The 17,005-nt window shown below is 49.0% G+C and overlaps 1 protein-coding gene across 1 annotated transcript in view; it reads right to left on the bottom strand.

Annotated features, from left to right (window-relative positions):
- The window catches only part of MYO5B (myosin VB), a 208,613-nt gene that overhangs the window by 154,326 nt on the left and 37,282 nt on the right, over positions 1-17,005 (bottom strand). The window contains exons 2-4 of the mRNA XM_064176833.1: positions 13,759-13,869; positions 6,828-6,999; positions 3,212-3,356 (exon numbers count right to left, since the gene is read on the bottom strand). Of these exons, the coding sequence (XP_064032903.1) occupies positions 3,212-3,356; positions 6,828-6,999; positions 13,759-13,869 (428 nt within the window). The remainder of the gene's footprint in view (positions 1-3,211; positions 3,357-6,827; positions 7,000-13,758; positions 13,870-17,005) is intronic.

The following is a 17,005-nucleotide window of genomic DNA, read 5'->3' as shown; positions in this document are numbered from 1 at the left end:
CACACTGTTCCTGATCTGGGCCAGGATACCATTGGCCTTCTTGGCCACCTGGGCACACTGCTGGCTCATGTTCAGTCAGCTGTCAACCAGCACTCCTGGGTCCCTCTCTGCCTGGCTGCTCTCCAGCCACTCTGTCCCCAGCCTGTAGTGCTGCAAGGGGTTGTTGTGGCCAAATTGGAGAAATTGGCCTTGCGGAGAACTCAGGCATTGGACTGTGCCCATCTGCCCAGCCTGTCCAGGTCCCTCTGCAGAGCCCTTCTGCCCTCTAACAGACCCACAGATGCTCCCAAGTTGGTGTTGTCTGCAACTTACTGATGCTGGACTCAATCTCCTCATCCAGTGAAGATATTAAACAGGACTGGGCCCAGCACTGATCCCTGGGGCACACCACTAGAGACTGGATGCCAGCTGGATGTGGCACCATTCACCACCACTCTCTGGGCCTGGCCCTCCAGCCAGTTCTTGACCCAGCACAGAGTGCCCCTGTCCAAGCCAAGAGCTGCCAGCTTGGCTAGGAATTTGCTATGGCAGACAGTGTCAAAGGCCTTGCTGAAGTCCAGGTAGATTACATCCATAGCCTTCGCCACATCCACCAGGTGGATCACCTGGTTATAAAAAGAGATCAAGTTGGTCAAGCAGGACCTGCCTGCCAATCCTAAATCTGTTCAAACCATCATCCTTGTTGTGGCCTGTCACTATAGGTTCTCAGAAAGAGTCTGTCCACAGCTTTCTTCTAGGTCTCTTGAAGCACTGCAAGACCACCAGAAGGTCTCCCTGGAGCCTTCTCTTCTGCAGGCTAAATAAGCCCAGCACTCTCAGCCTGGCCTCCCAGCAGAGCCCTTCCAGCCCTGCCAGCATTGCTGTGGCCTCCTCTGGCCTTGCTCCAACAGGTCCCTCTCTGTGCTGTGCTGAGGACTCCTGAGCTGTCCCCAGCACTGCAGGAGGGGTCTCAGTGGAGCACAGCAGAAGGGCAGAATCCCCTCCCTGCCCCTGCTGCCCACGCTGCTGGGGATCAGCCCAGGATATCACTGGCTCTGGGCTGGCAGTGGTCAGTGATGGCTCATGTCCATCTCTGCACCCAAAAGTGTTCCCAAAGCCTTCTCCACAGGGCTATCCTGCCCTTCATTCTCCAAATTTTGTTGGTAAAGGAATTGTTCCAATTCAGGTGCAGGACTTTACACCTGGCCTTCTTAAACATAATGAGTTTGATACCATCTCACTTCTCCAGCTTGCTTAGGTCCCTCTGCATGGATCCCATCTCTCAGGTGTGTCAACTGCTCCACTCAGATGTAAAAGGAGAACTGAGTTGAGCATCTCTGGCTAGAGCTGTCTGTTAACCTACTGCCTGCAAAGTGACACAGGGACGTGGGAAACCACCACAGACTTCATCAGAAAAGTAACTGCCTGGTGTTTCAGACATGTGCCCAGGAAAACCCACGGGTTCTGTCCACAGTGGCCAGCAAAACGATCATATCTGCTGACAAAAAAATGTCCAGCTTGCTGTTTAGCCTGGATCCATGAAACAGTACACAGTCTTAAGCCACCCTCTTGTCTCTGGACAGCCCTCCACATCCTTCTCAAACCTGAAGCACTTGCTAAAGGTCTCAACTACATCCTGGAAGCAGCTTGGGTAGAATCCATCTGATCTCAATCCATGGCAGTGCTCCTCTAGACGCATTTCTGGATTGAACTCTGGCTCACATTTGATTAGAAATGGATCTTAACTCATCACTTTAAGCCAAGACACAGCAGAAGAGAGGCTGCAACTCTCTCATAAGTGGTTCAGGGTTTACTCCTGCTGGGAAAAGACAGAGCTGTACAGAAGTCGCAGCTACTCCAAGCACACTGTGAGAGGCCACAGAGTTACAATAAAACAATTCAGAGCTTCCTCTCACATTCTTTTGTAGATCATGTACTATCTGGTAAGAACAAAATCCTGTATCTGTCTTCAATAACACAACAAAGAGAAGTAAAACTCACACTCTGGTGAAGACAATGCTTTGAAAGACCCATAAATACCTTCAAATACTTGCCAATCACTACCTCAAGTCAGTGTCTTCATAAAAATGGCTAACATTAGTTTCTGGGTTCAGTCTGATTATCTCACCAACTTATCTGAAACATGGTTTCCTCCAAGCTATTAAACATGACATTTGCAGAGTAGTTTGAATTGCTTCCAGGAAACTCATCCAAGCAGCAACAGGAGAAGGATCCCGGTTTGAATCACAGTTGCACTCAACCCACTGCAGCTCTCTGAGGACCAGAGAGATCCTTATCAGCCCAGCCTGCCCAGCAGTCTCAGCAGCTCATAACAGCATCAAGTCATAAAGCAGAATTAATTAGAAACACCTGACCTCAAAGACATTTCACAGAATCCCAGCAAGGAGGAGGTTGGAAGGGGGCTCTGCAGACCATCCGGTCCAACACTCCTGCTAAAGCAGGGACACCTGCAGCAGCTTGCCCAGCATCACAATGGCCAGCTGAGGTTGGAAGCTCTCCACAGGAGACTCCACAACCTCTCTGGGCAGCCTGCTCCAGGCCTCCAGCACCCTCAAAACAAACAAGTTTCTATTCCTGTTCAGATGAAACCTTCTGGGTTCCAGTTTGTGCCCACTGCCCCTTGTCCTGTCCCTGGGCACTGCTGACAAGAGTCTGGCCCTATCTTCTCACCTCCCAACTTTGTATCTCTTGCTGAGCATTGATCAGATCTCCTCTGAAGCTGCTCTTCTCCAGGCTCAACAGCCCCAGGGCTTTTAGCCTTTGCTCCTCACAGAGATGCTCTAGGCCACTCAGCATCTTTGCAGCCTCTGCTGGACTCTCTCCAGTATTCTTTGTCTCTACTGAACTGGGGAGCCCAGTTCAAGTTCATTTCAGCGTGAAATAATTTTGCACCCTGCAAGGCAGGTTGCTGCAGGAGCCAAGCCTTGCAGATTGCTTACAGCAATCACAGATGAAGATAACCACCACGATGAGAGGATTCCAAACCAATCTGAGGATGAAAAGCATGACAGACAATCTCGCTTAGCCAGCATAGAAAAGTATCAGGAATCTTCAGAGTCCTTTCTGCAATTTCATTTCAATTACTTATTTAGAATCATTTTGCTTGGAAGAGACCTTTGAGATCAAGTCCAACCACAATTTGCAATATTTAACTGGCTCTTTGCCATATCTGATGGTTCCATCTGACCTTGTTGACTGAGTGCCTGCTCACCTGGCCATCTGCTTGTAGGCTTCCTCTGCCACAGCAAAGATATGGGGATCCATGTCCCCCACATTTTGGCCACTGTAGGCATAGATGACATCTTGTTCATAGATGGGCAGCTGCTCGTAAGGATTGATGGCAACAAGCACAATACCTTCAAAGAGATAAAGAGAGAGAGGTTACAAACCAAGCAAAGTTAATATTTCAGGCTTTTCAGGACTCATATTAGCTGTTTCGATCAATTCTTTTAAATATGATGCTTGGAGGGAGAAAAAAAAGATGAGAGGAGAATGGGGAAGGACTCAATTCTTATCTCAGCATCTCCTTCAAAGCACTGTATTTGGATAGATGGCAATAAGATCCTGTACAGTTACAGAGAGGGGAAATAGAATCAGTGAGAAGAGCAAAAATTCATTAATCTTCATTGTGTGAAGCTGGATTTTGCAGGAGGGGAGAGAAGAGCGAAACAGTGCCTGAGCCACCACTTCAGAAAAGCAATTTCTTTTTAAGCAAAGCCCTGCAAGACCCAAACAAATATCCTGGATTTTTTCCCTGGCTTAAATTCTGAGTAAAAGCTCCTAACAAAGCATGCACTCAAATCAGAATGAAAGGCATCAATCACAGGAAAGGAATGCCAGGGCCTGCAGGAAAGCTTTAAAGATCCTTTCCTCATCAGCCCTAAGAAGGCTCCATCTGCCTGGATGAGGCATTGAATTAACGTGAGGCAAGACCACACACGGTACTACCCCTGAGCTTGAGGGAGCTGCTCTGCACCCTGCAAAACTGAAGCACTCACAAGTTTCACCTCAAAAGTACCTTCTGGCTTTGAAGGTTTGAAAGGGAAAGTGACTGTCCCACTCTACTCAGCATTGGTTATGCCACACCTTAAATTCTGGGTTCAGTTTTGGGCCCCTCACTCCAAGAAAGACATGAAGTGCTGGAGGGCATCCAGAGAAGGGCAAAGCTGGGAAAGGGTCTGGGCAGCAGGGCTGGTGATAAGCAGCTAGGGTACCTGAGGGGTGTTCACACCTTCTTGGTCTTTACAGCTCCCTGAAAGGACAATGGAGCCAGGTCAGGGTTGGTCTCCTCCTCCAAGGAACAAGTGAAAGGACAAAAGGAAACAGCCTCAGTTTGCACCAGAGGAGGTTTAGGCTGGACATGAAGAACAATTTGCTCCCCAGAAGGGCTGTCAAGGCTTGGTCCAGGCTTCCCAGGGCCATGGTGAAGTCCCCATCCCTGGACAGATTTTAAGGCCATGTAGCTGTGGTGCTGAGAGACCCAGTTTGACCTGGCAGTGCTGGGTTAATGGTTAGACTCAATGATATTTAAGGTCTCTTCCAAGCAAAATTCTATGACTCTATTACGAGGAGCTCTGGAGTGCTTGTGGCTGGTGGAAGTGGGTGCTGTGCTCCCAGTCACCAAGTCAGGGATCAGACATGCTCAAATCACAGCAAAACACCTCTCAGCCTGACAGCAAACACCAGGACACACAGAATCATAGAATGGCCTGGGTTGGAAGGGAGCTACAAAGCTCACCCAGTCCAACCCCCCTTGCAGAGTCATCCTCAACTAAATCAGGCTGTCCAGAGCCCAGTTGAGCCTCACCTTGAATATTTCAGGGATGAGGTCCCAACCACCTCCCTGAGCAACCTGTTCCAGTGCTCCATAATAACCAAACCTAACACATAACCTAACCCATGTGAAAAACCAAAGGTCAGCTAAGCCTCATCACCTACCTCCACAGGATATCAACCCAGCAACTCCACTTCACTGAGCCTTACCCCTATCTGTTCACATCTTGGTTCTTTCAGGGTCATGAATCTCTTCTGCCACTAAAACCACACCTTGCAGCCACAATGCTGAAGGTCTCTGCGTGCCTCAAGACCTGCTGCCAGGTCAGCACTCTTCTCCTTCCTGGCTAGGCTGTAACCAAAGCAGAAGCTGTGACTGACGCATCCATGCAGAGCTCTGCAGCTCACTCTTGCTAAGCCCAAACCTGTGTATCTTCATCAGCATGATGCCATGCTCAGGATGACCACAAACCTTCACGAGAACCTGCACTAATGGAACATGATGGGTTTGGGATGAAAACAGGCTTGCAGCTGACTGGCAGCACATATGCAGCTGTAGAAGGCTGCAAGTCACACCACACTCTAACACTACACATCACTCCAAACCCAAAGGAAAGTCACCATCATTAACAGCTCCTACAGCCATGGATGTCACAGGCATTTAAGAGTCTCCCCCTGCCAAGCCTGTCCTCAGGAACAGTTGCAATGCTTCCTGACAGGTGTGCCCACCAGCCACACAAGTAATCTCATGCACTTCACTGCAGTGTTGCAGCTGCTCAGTGAGGGAACCATCTGTCTGCACCATTGCTAGCAAGGTCAGCCTGAGCACCAGCAAGAGGGTTCCCTGTTCAATGATGTTCTCCAATGGAATGGAACAGGAGTGGCTGAAGTGCCACTGCCTTGTTCTTAGGTTGCAGCTTGTTGACATCCACTCCTAAGTAGCAGCTGTCTCAAAAGGGTTTGGAAGCAACACAGAATCACAGAATCGTTTTGGTTGGAAGAGACCTTTCAGACCATCAAGTCCAGCCATTAACCCAGCACTGCCAGGTCACCACTAAATGATGTCCCTCAACACCACAGCTACACAGCTTTGAAATCTCTCCAGGGAAGGGGACTCCAACACTGTCCTGGGCAGACTGGGCCAGGTCTTGACAACCATTTTGGGGAAGAAATTCTTCCTCATGTCCAATCGAAACCTCCCTTAGGGCAACTGAGGCTGTTTCCTCTTACCCAGTCACTTGCTGCCTGAAGGAAGAGACAAACCTCCACCTGGTTCCAGCCTCCTTTCAGGGAGTTGTAGACAGCCAGAAGGCTCCCTTCAGTCTCCTTTTCTCCAGGCCAAATAACCTCAGATCCCACAAGACTTATGCTCCAAGCCCTTCACTGGCTTTGTTGCCCTTCTCTGGACACCTTCCAGCCCCTCAACACCCTTCTTGGAGTGAGAGGCCCAAAACTAAAGCTAGGACTCTAGGTGTGGCCTCACCAGTACCAAGTTCAGGGGAACAATCCCTGTCCTGCTTCTGGCCATACCATTGCTGATCCAAGCCAGGATGCTGGTGAGGAGCTCACCTGCCCCAGGAATGACAAACTCAAACTGCCCTGGTTTGAATTTAAGAGGCAGATGACTCCAAAGTCATTAAGAAAAGGCAGGGAAGAACAGTATAGCAAGATTTTTTTCAGGATATACCCCTGCTATGGACACTTCTCAGCTGGATTGCATCTTTCTGGCATGCTGCTGTCCTGCAGTGGTTTGCTAGGTCCTATGTTTTTTGCTTCACACCATCAAGACCATATCAAAGCTGTCTTCAAACTTATCTGTTGAGGCATTTCCACCAAGGGGATCACGAACTTGAGAGGTCTACAGGATGCCAACCCTTTAAATCCACCTCTTAATTTGCAACCAAAAGCTTGTTGGTACACATCTGTGTCTCCCACCAACCCTGAAACTCACAGGCCCTGGACCTTCCCCACGTTAGTAGTCTCAAAGGGTTTCTGTATGGACATGCTCTAACCCACTGCTTTCCAGGAGCTGAATGTGCGGCCTAGGCACTCACCACAGTACGTGTAGATGTGGTTGGACTCGAGGAACCTGACTTTGAGGTTGTGGAGGACTGCAGGCTCATGTAGGTAGCTCAGGGCCGTCAGGTCATTCTCTCCCACCAGGATATCTGGATTGCGCAGGAAAGGCAGCTCCTTCCCTTGGAGGTCAAGGGGATATTCATAGAGCTGAAGAGACACACATGAGAAAGGTGAGAACACAAAAACAGCTCCTTTAATGTCTCATAAACCAAGGATATCTTCAGCTTGATACAGCCAACACTGGCACTTCCTGCTCTATCTGGAGTAAACTCACAGAATTCCAGAATGGCTCAGGTTGGAAAGGACCTCACAGATCATCTACTTCAACCTCTTTCACAAGGGCAGGGACATCTCTCAACTAGACTCAGCTGTTCAAGGCCTCATCCAGCCTGGCTTTGAAAACATCCAGGGTGGAGGCATCCAGAGCAGCCTATTCCAGTGTCTCACCACCCTCCTACTGAAGAAATGTGTCTTAAGCTCCAGTCTGACTCTGCTCTCCCTCAGCTTCAAACCATTCCAGCACTTAAACTCCTGTCCTGTCTCTAGACATCCTCATGAAGAGCTCTTCTGCAGCCTTCCTGGAGGACCTCTTCAGCTGTTGGAAGGCAGCTCTAAGGTACCTCTGGAGTCTTTTCTTCTCCAGGCTGGACAACCCCAGTTCCCACAGCCTGTCCTCATAGCAGAGCTGCCCTTGAGCAACCTGATCTAGTGGGAAAGTGTCCCTGCCCATGGCAGGGGGGGTTGTAATTCAGTGATATTTAAGGACTTTTTCCTCAGCTCCATCAGCCTGTCCTCATAGGAGAGACGCTCCAGCTCTTGGATCATCTTTGAGGCTTCCTCTGGACTCTTTCCAATATCTCTAATGTGGATACCAGAACTGGAGGCAGGATTGGAGGTGGAGTCTCAACTGAGCAGAGACAAGGTGCAGAATCCCCTCTATTGCCCTGTTGCCCACACTCTTCTGGATGCAGCCCAGCACACAGCTGCCTTTTGGGCTGCATGAAAGCACTGCTGGGGAATTTCTCAGCACCCAACACTCCCAAGTCTCTTTCCTCAAGGCTGCTCTCAACCCACTCCATACCCAGCCTGGATTTGTGCCTGGGGCTAGCCTAATCTAGATGCATTACCTTGCACTTTGAGTTGCTGAGCCTTCTGTAGTCCCCTTAGACTAAATTCTATATGGGCCCCAATGATCCTGCTGTCCCACACTGCCAAAAGATGGGACATAGCTTTGAACTGGTCAGTGGATGGTCCTGGTGGACACTGAAGATACATACACATGTCAATCTTAGCACACTGAAGCTGTTTCCAGAGGCAGATAAGCTTTAGCCAGGCCTGAGCATTAACAGGTACCATGCAGAAAACCACAGCTTCACCTGACCTGCCAAGCTTCCAGCTCTCTGAAGAGCAGCCTCATTTCAAATGAGACCAGATTCTTCCCATCAGAGCAATATATCAACTAATTTTTAATGCAAGATACTTTTATATTCGAACTCTTGCAGCCTCTTCAGGCAGAGAAGGGCAAGGAGAAGCACAGAGACCCTGCTGTTCTGCCAGGTTATGTCGCTGGAGCAGACAGATGTCCATATGCTGTGTCTGACTCATCCCCAAACCAGTGGTAGAGCCACCAACTACAGGAGAAGCAGAATTTGCTTCCTTCATAATGGAGGGGACAAAAAAATCCCTCAGATGTTGATTCCAATAGGGTGTCTCTAACAGGTCATGACAATCAGCTCCCAGTAGAATGGAAGAATTGTCTTGGTGGGCAGTAAGATCACCAGGAGTAAGCAAGGTGCCCTCGTGGACAAGAAGGGCAGTGGTCTCCTGGGGTGCATGAAGAAGAGTGTGGCCAGCAGGCTGAAGGAGGCTTTTCTTCCCCCTCTATTCTGCTCTGGTGAGGTCACATCTGTAGTACTGTGTCAAGTTCTGGGCTTCTCAGTTCAAGAGAGACAGGGAACTACTGGAGAGAGTCCAGCAGAGGCTAAAAAGTTGCTCTGCTACAAAGACACTGAGGACACTGGAGCACCTCTCTCAGGAGTAAAGGCTGGGAACCCTGGGCCATTGATGCCGAAGAGCAGCCCTACAGGGGATCTGATCAGTGCTCAGCAAGAGCTAGAAGACTTGTGAGGGGGCAACAGGATGGTACCAGACTCTTGTCAGTGGTGCCCAGTGACAGAACAAGGGGCAAGGGGCACAAGCCAGAACCCAGGATTTTTTCCTGAGCAGAAGGAGAAACTTGTCTGCTGTGAGGGTGCTAAGGGCCTGAATCAGGCTGCTCAGAGGTTGCGGAGTCCTGTTATGTGGAAAGCTTCCAGCTCCCCATGGCCATTGTGACGCGGGCAAGATGCTGTGGGTACCTCTGCTTTAGCAGAGGGTTGGGCTGGACAATCTACAGAGGTTCTTTACAGCTCTTAGCAGTCTGTGATTCGGTGAATCCCAGTTTCCATGACCACTGCATGAGCGGATCACTGCCTGTGCAAGCAGCACAAGAAAAGCTGACCAAATGACACAGGGGCAGACTCACATAGGGCAAGTCTGACAACCTTAGGCCTTTTTCCCGCTCCAGATCCACATTCCAAACACCAATTTCCAAGAGGTTGCTCTCATTCCCACATCTTAATGGCAGACACACCAGGGATCCCTTCTGATATTTAAAAACTGTCTCTTCACACAGAAGCCTGCTCTTGCATACAGAGTGCAGCCAGGAACCACAAACCCCGTGAAAGTTCACTGAAAGCACAAGGACAAAAGAGAGGCACTGAGCAGCTGGATAATGCATGCTGGCTGCTGAGAACAATAGGCTTTCAACAGCTTTCAGTCCCCTGAAGATATGAGTGCTTGGTGTCTCCATCTGATGCACACGTGTGCCGTTCCCCTTCACTGAAGCTTTTCAGCCCAACGTGACTTGGGTCTGGGCAGGGTTTTTGCTCAGAAGAGCATCAAGCAGAGGTCTAGGGGAGCATCTGCACTAAGCAGTGCTCTGTGAGCTGCTCCTGTGTTTCAGCATGACAGTGACATGGTTATTAAGCTACCAGCTACATCACCTCATAATCACAGGATAGAATGGAGTCACAGAATAGAATCACGAAGGTTGGAAAAGGTCTCCAAGATCATCAGAGTCCAACCAGTAACCAAGCACCACCAACTCCACCACTAACCCATCAGCACCACCACATCCACATGACTTTAAAAACCCTTCAGTGATGGCCCACTGCCCTGGGCAGCCTGGGCCAGGGCTTAACCACTCCTTCAGCAAAGATGTTCTTCTTCATGTCCAACCTAAACCTACTCTGGCACAACTCAAGGCCGCTTCCTCTCATCCTGTCACTTGTGACCTGGGAGAAGAGATCAAATTCCCATCTGACTCCAACCTCCTTTCAGGGAGCTGTAGAGAGCAATGAGGTCTTCCCTTAGCCTCCTTTTCTCCAGGCTGAAGAACCCCAAGTCCCTCAGCTTCTCCTCACCAGCCCTGTTCTCCAGATCCTTCACCAGCTTCCTTCTCATTCTTTGCACATGCTCCAACAATCTTTTAATCTCTTTCCACTTTCATGTTGCTGACCCTAAGCTCAGCTTGACAAAAGCTCTGCAGGACTTCTTAACTTCCTTGGATTCCAGGGAAATATCCAGATTAAAAAGAAAAAAGATCCCCTCATTCTCCACCAAACCTTAAAACTGCTGAACACCTCAACTAGAAAAGCCAGATGGAGTTTGAAGTGCTCAGCAATATGTGCAGATGCACTTTAGAGGGAGGAAGGATGTACTGTGCATGAGATGGGCACCCAGCTGCACTCAGGCATCCCAAAAGAGGGCACCCATTAGTGCTGCTTGTGAAGCCTGCCCTAGAGTTGAAGCCTGTAGTGCTTTTCCAACCCACTACCAGCCTTCAGCAAAGGCTTGAGCATGCTTGGTTGTTGGAGTGTTGGAGTATATGACCTCTGGAAGTCCCTTGCAATGCCCACCATGCTGAGATGCTGTGATTGCTGTTTGGATTCTCCAAGCAGAAGCAAGAGAAAAAGCATGTAAAAAACCTGCAACAAGGGTCACTTCTGTGGCACCCAGTGCTGTTCCTAGGCAGGGACAAGCTGAAGCACGCAAAGAGAGGAAAGGTAGGAAGATGCCCCTTGTGAGCATCATGAACACAAAGTCTCACATCATGAAAGATAAGCTCAGACAATGATTTGACATGACATAGAATGGTGAATCCAGGAGGTCCAGCCAAATGGCTACCAGGCAAAGATCCCACCAAGCAGCAAAGGACAGAGTGATTCATGGTCCTACAGGAACATGTTGAGTACTTCCAAGGGATAGTGAGGTTGTATCTGTGCATCACCTCATCCAGATTCATCATGATGGAGGGGAAAAAAAAACACATCTCTAAGAGGAGCACCATCCATCCTTAACCCTCCTCAAAGATCTACCCTTTGCTGAAATGGCAAACTGAGGAGGACAATAAAGGCAGGTAGGGCTGCCTGAGGAAGGGTCAGCAGCATCATGAAGTGGGTGCAGATGTCAACATGAATGAATTTCTGGCCCAGCCTGGCACATTCATTTGCTGCAAAAGGGCTGTGTTTGTACTGCTCTGAGAGAAGAATTCTTTTGATGAACAGCTTAATCAAGCATGTCTCATTCCTCTGCTCCATCTTCCCATTCACTAATGGGGGGAAAAAGCCACCCTGCAGTATGGAAAGGGCTGGCTGCCCACTGATGTGAATTACTCACTCTCCTGGGAGCATTTGGAATTTGGATAAAGTGGCTGCTATTAACTGTTTTAAGCAACTGAGCAGTTTGCAGTCTAGAGAGCCAAGGGAACCTTACCTGCTGAGTGAACAATCACAGAATCCCAGCATGGTGTGGGTGGGAAGGGAACCTTGCAGATCGTCCACCCCAACTGCCCTGCTAAAGCAGGAACATCCACAGCAGCTTGCCCAGCATCACAATGGCCAGCTGGGGTTGGAAGCTCTCCACAGAAGGAGACTCCACAACCTCTCTGAGCAGCCTCTCCAGGCCTCCAGCACCCTCACACCAAAGAAGTTTCTCCTCCTGTTCAGATGGAACTTCCTGGCTTCCACTTTGTGACCATTGCACCTTGTCCTGTAACTGGGCACCACTGACAAGAGTCTGGTTCCATCCTCTTTCCTCCCTCCTCTCCTTTATCTCCTGATGAGCATTGATCAGATCCCCTTTGGGGCTGCTCTTTTCCAATCTCAACAGCCCCAGGGCTCTCAGCCTTTCCTCCTGACAACGATGCTCCAGGCCCCTCAGCATCTTTGCAGCCTCTGCTGGACTCTCTCCAGTAGTTCCTTGTCTCTCTTGAACTGGGGAGCTCAAAATTAGACTCAAGACTCCAGAGGTGGCCTTCTGAGAGCAGAGCAGAAGGGGAGGAGAACCTCCCTTCAGCTGCTGGCTATACTCTTCTTCATACAACCCAGGACACCATAGTCCTTCTTGGCCACAAAGCACATTGCTGGCTCACAGTGCCTTTGTCATCCACCAGCGCTCCCAGGTCCTTCTCTACACCACTGTTTTCCAGCAGCTTACCACCTACCCCCTCACCTGTCCTGGTGCAGGTGGTTGTTCCTCCCCAGCTGCCCTTGTTGAAGTTCATGAGGTTCTTCTCTACCCAGCTCTCAGCCTGTTCAGGTCTGACTGGCAGAACAGCCTGACAGTGTAAGACAGTTGGGTTTTGTGACTCTTCCTACAGCAGGCATCACACACAGTAAGTGCACTTCACGGTGGGCACACAGCACAGCCATTCCCCATTAACCACCCAAATTCTGCAGCTGATGCAAATGCCACCCTTAACTTCATCTGCAATCCCACCCTGCCACCTGACAACCTCATCCATGGGACTTATGTGCTGGACAGAAGGTAGCTGCACTTTGCCAGCCTCCATGCTGCTTTGGGGATGATTTATCACCAGCTGCACAGGGTCTGACTGCTCGTGCATTTGTAAACAGCACTTGCTAAGAAACATCTACATTTAAATGACTTTCTCCTTTTTGGCTTTTATACCTTTTTTAATCTGTGGGGGGAAAAAAACAAACAAACAGAGGAGTTTTGAGAAGATCAGACTTAAAGAGAAAAACTAAGGCGTGGAGAAAGCTGCTGCAGAGCAGCAAATTCTGTGCACTGTGATTTTTCTACGAGTAGCAAACCATCGATCCATAGAATCAATCTGCTTGGAAAAGTCCTTTAACACCATCAAGTCAAACCACTCTAACTCAACAAATCTGGTGCTAAACCATGTCCCTCAGCATTACATCTCAGCAGCTTTTAAACACCTCCAGATATGGGGATTCAACCACCAATCTGGGCAGCCTGTTCGAGTGTGTGAGAACCCTTTCAGTGCAGCAATTTCATCTAACATCCAAGCTGAAGTTCTCCTGGTGCAGCTTGAGGCAGTTTCCTTTTGTCCTATCACTTGTCACTTGGGAGAAGGAACCAATCCCCACCTGTCTCCAGCCTCTTCTCAGGGAGCTGTAGAGAGATCTCCCCGTCAGCCTCCTTTTCTCCAAGCTAAACAGCCCCAGGGCCCTCAGCTGCCCCTTCACCAGCCCTGTTCTCCAGACGTCATCATCTCTTTCCAATTTGTTCAGCAACAAAACCCACAAACTTGGTAATTCTAACACAGTGCTGCTCCAAACTCCTCTCATTCTGGTATCACAGACTACTTCAGCTTTGCCAGCAGGATGAGAAGAGCTGAGAGGGGTCAAGGGCTTTTCTCACAACCTACTTTAATAACTCAAGTGTCTGGGGAAAGAGAAGGCAGGGAGAAGATGGAAGTGTAAAGGCAATAAACCACATCAAAAATACTTCCTAAAATATCTGAGATTGCTCCAGCTTCTTCGTGCATTATTTCAAAGCCTGAAAATGACTGAAAAGAATAACAGCATTCAAAAAGCTTACAGTTTCATCTTCAAGTTTCAGATGAAGGCTTTTATCTCCTTCTTTATAATCCTTGGTAATTTCTGCCGATCTCCAAACTTCATCAGTGTCAGGAATCCAAACTCTAGAGTACTGGAGAGGGAGAGAAGAAAGAAAGAGAAAAAAATCTTAAACACCAGGAAACCTCAGGGAATTAAATCAGAAATAGATTAATTCACCATGGCTACAATCCCACGCTCACTGTAAAGTTGGTGCAGCAGAAACCACTCATTTCAGTCAAAAAAACCCAAAAAAAACCAACAAAACAACCCAAACTCCAAACATGTTCTAATTTGAGGGTTTGGGGTAAATTATAGAGCAGAAGTTTGATTTTCAATCAGACTTTCAATCAGGCTTCTTCTGGACAATGTGTACGCCAGTTTGTTGCCTTGATACAGACTCAAGGTAAATGTGAAGTTTGATTTCCCTGGATTAAAAAAGAAAACACCTTTCTAGAAGCTTATATCACACAACAGCTTATAGAATCTTTCTAGAAGCTTATATCTCCCTCCCAGCAGAGCATACATCAAAATGTTTGTCATTTGCACAAAGCAACAAGAGTTTGCTGCCCACAGAGCCAGCCCTAACTCAAACCCACCACCATGGTTGGAGGTGAACATGCAAACAGGCTTCAGTGGTCTTGAAAAAAATGTTCAGATGAGATATTAAAAGCTTTTAGCATCTCCAAAGTTCAGGTCACTTTCATGGCTCCAATGGGAAATCCCAAAGGTGGATCTGCACAGCCCAGCCCAGTTCAACTGTCCATGAAGGGATCAAAGCAAGCAGCACTGCTCACATAGGACAACATCATGTCAGTCACACCTGTTACTCAGATAGCTCCTTTTATGATGGGATAAGACCAGTGCAATACACCCTCAGCAATCTGACAGATGACACCAACTTGAGTAGTGTGGTTGACACACTTGAGGAAAGGGATCCATCTACAGGGACCTGGAGAAGCCTGAGAAAAAGGCTCTTGCAAAGCTGATGAGGTTCAACAAGTCCAAGTGCAAAGTCCTGCACCTGAGGCAGGGCAACTCCCCACTATCAGCCCAGGCTGGAGTTGAAGGGCAGGATAGCAGCCTTGTGGACAGGAACTTGGGGGTTCTGGGAGGTGCAGAGCTGAACATGAGCCAGCACTGAGCACTGCGCTGTTCTGGGCCAATCCCCAGGAGCATGGGCAGCAGGGGCAGAGAAGGGATTCTGCCCCTCTGCTGTGCTCTGCTGAGACCACCACCCCCGCAGTGCTGGGGACAGCTCTGAAGCCCTCAGTACAGCACAGGCAGGGTTCTGTCGAAGTAGAGCCAGAACAGGCTACAGCTATGCTGGCAGGGCTGGAAGGGCTCTGCTGGGAGGCCAGGCTGAGAGAGTTGGGCTTGTTCAGCCTGCAGAAGAGAAGGCTCCAGGGTGACCTTCTGGTGGCATTTCAGGGCTTCAAGGGGTCTAGAAGAAAGCTGGGGACTTTTTCTGAGGGTCTATTGTGACAGGACAAGGGGTGATGATTTTGAAGTAAAGAAGGAAGATTGAGAGTGGAGAGAAGGGAGAAATGTTTGAGCCTGAGGGTGGTGAGAGTCTGTTGCAGGTTTCCCAGAGAGGTGAGAGATGCCTTGTCTCTGGCAGCATTTCAGATGAGGTTGTTTGGGGCTATGACACCTGCTGTGTTGCAGATGTTTCTGCTGAGTGCAGGGGAGTTGGACTGCATGAGCTTTTAAGGTTCCTTCCAACCCTAACTATTGAATGATTCTATGACTGCAAGTCACTCTTGCTGCATTGATATCTCCAGTACTTGCTCTCAGGAGTTGGGACATATTGCAACCTCCATGTATGGCTTACTCAACCTCTACCTCCTGCTGGAGCAGGTACCACTTCTCCTGAAAATGTCCCTGCTGAGTGCAGGGGTGTCGAACTAGATCATCCTCAAAGGTCCCTTACAACTCAAACCAGTGTCTGATTCTGATTCTCTACTCATGGGACTTCCAGGGTATGGTCCTAAGAACTCCAAACCTTCAATCTACAAAATGCCTCAATCTCTGACCCTGAGTCAAGCTTTTCTTCCCAGACATGGACCCATGCCAGCCTGATGCTGCATTCAGCTGGTCAACACAGAGTCAATAGCAACCCTTCATTAATCACTTATCAGTATCTGGGGGCTCATGTTCCCCCTCAACCCTTTCTATTGATGGAGGTAAGAGCCATCCCAGACAAAACAGAAGGGGATGGTTGAAATCCCAGCAAACCCGCATGACACCAGCACTGTGGAACCAAGGATGGGTTGCGTCCTCATCTTAAAACCCATCCCTTGGCCAATTAATACACAAAGGAACCCAAGGGTTGCATCAGAAACTATCTAATAGCCTGTTCTGCAGACAAAGAACAACATATTCTTAGATGCACCATCTCTAATTATGTGCAGAGCTGCTCAGTAGCTCCAGCAGTGGGACCCTTTAGATGTTAATGGGGCTACACAAAGGTACTGCCAGAGCAGCAGTTTTATAAGGCAGGGGAAACAGAAGGTTCTTCTTCCAGCACACCACAAGTCTTCAGCACTTCCCATGTCATGAAGAAAGGAAGATACAATGTGGAAGGGGCTGGTTCATCTCCCCAGCCCTGTCTCCTACAAGGACAGGCTACAAGAGTTGGGGCTCTTCAGCCTGGGGAAAACAAGGCTTCAAGGAGACCTTGTAGTGGCCTTCCAGTATCTGAAGGAGGCCTACAGGAGGGCTAGGGAATGACTATTTACAAGGTCTTGTAATGACAGGATGAGGAGGAATGGGTTTAAACTGGAAGAGGGGAGATCTAAACTAGATACTAGGAAGTTCTTTGCAGTGAAGATGGTGAGGCACTGGCAGGGGTTGCCCAGGGACGTTGTGGATCCTCCCTCCCTGGAGGTGTTCAAGGCCAGGTTGGATGAGGCCTTGAGAGACCTATTCTACTGGGAGATGTCCCTGCTTGTGGTGGAGGGTTAGAACTGGATGACCTTTGAGGTCTCTTCCAACCTAAACCATTCTATGATCTCCTCTGTCCCCACCAGCAAGCAAGAAGAGATGAAACCTCCCTGCAGCACGCACAGGAATCCCAAATTTGGCTGGACCATGCAATGAGTAGGTGCAGATGGTGAGATGGCAATGCAACACCCGGCTCTCCTTTCACCCTGCATCTTGTCCCAGTTTCTCCAAGTTCCAACACTATGGGAAGGACTTTATGAAGCACTGCTGCAGCTCTGCCTGCC

Source organism: Pogoniulus pusillus, chromosome Z (genome assembly GCF_015220805.1).
Source record: "Pogoniulus pusillus isolate bPogPus1 chromosome Z, bPogPus1.pri, whole genome shotgun sequence".
Taxonomy (NCBI): domain Eukaryota; kingdom Metazoa; phylum Chordata; class Aves; order Piciformes; family Lybiidae; genus Pogoniulus; species Pogoniulus pusillus.
Note: the sequence above shows the minus strand (reverse complement) of the source record. Positions and strands in the feature narration are given on the sequence as shown.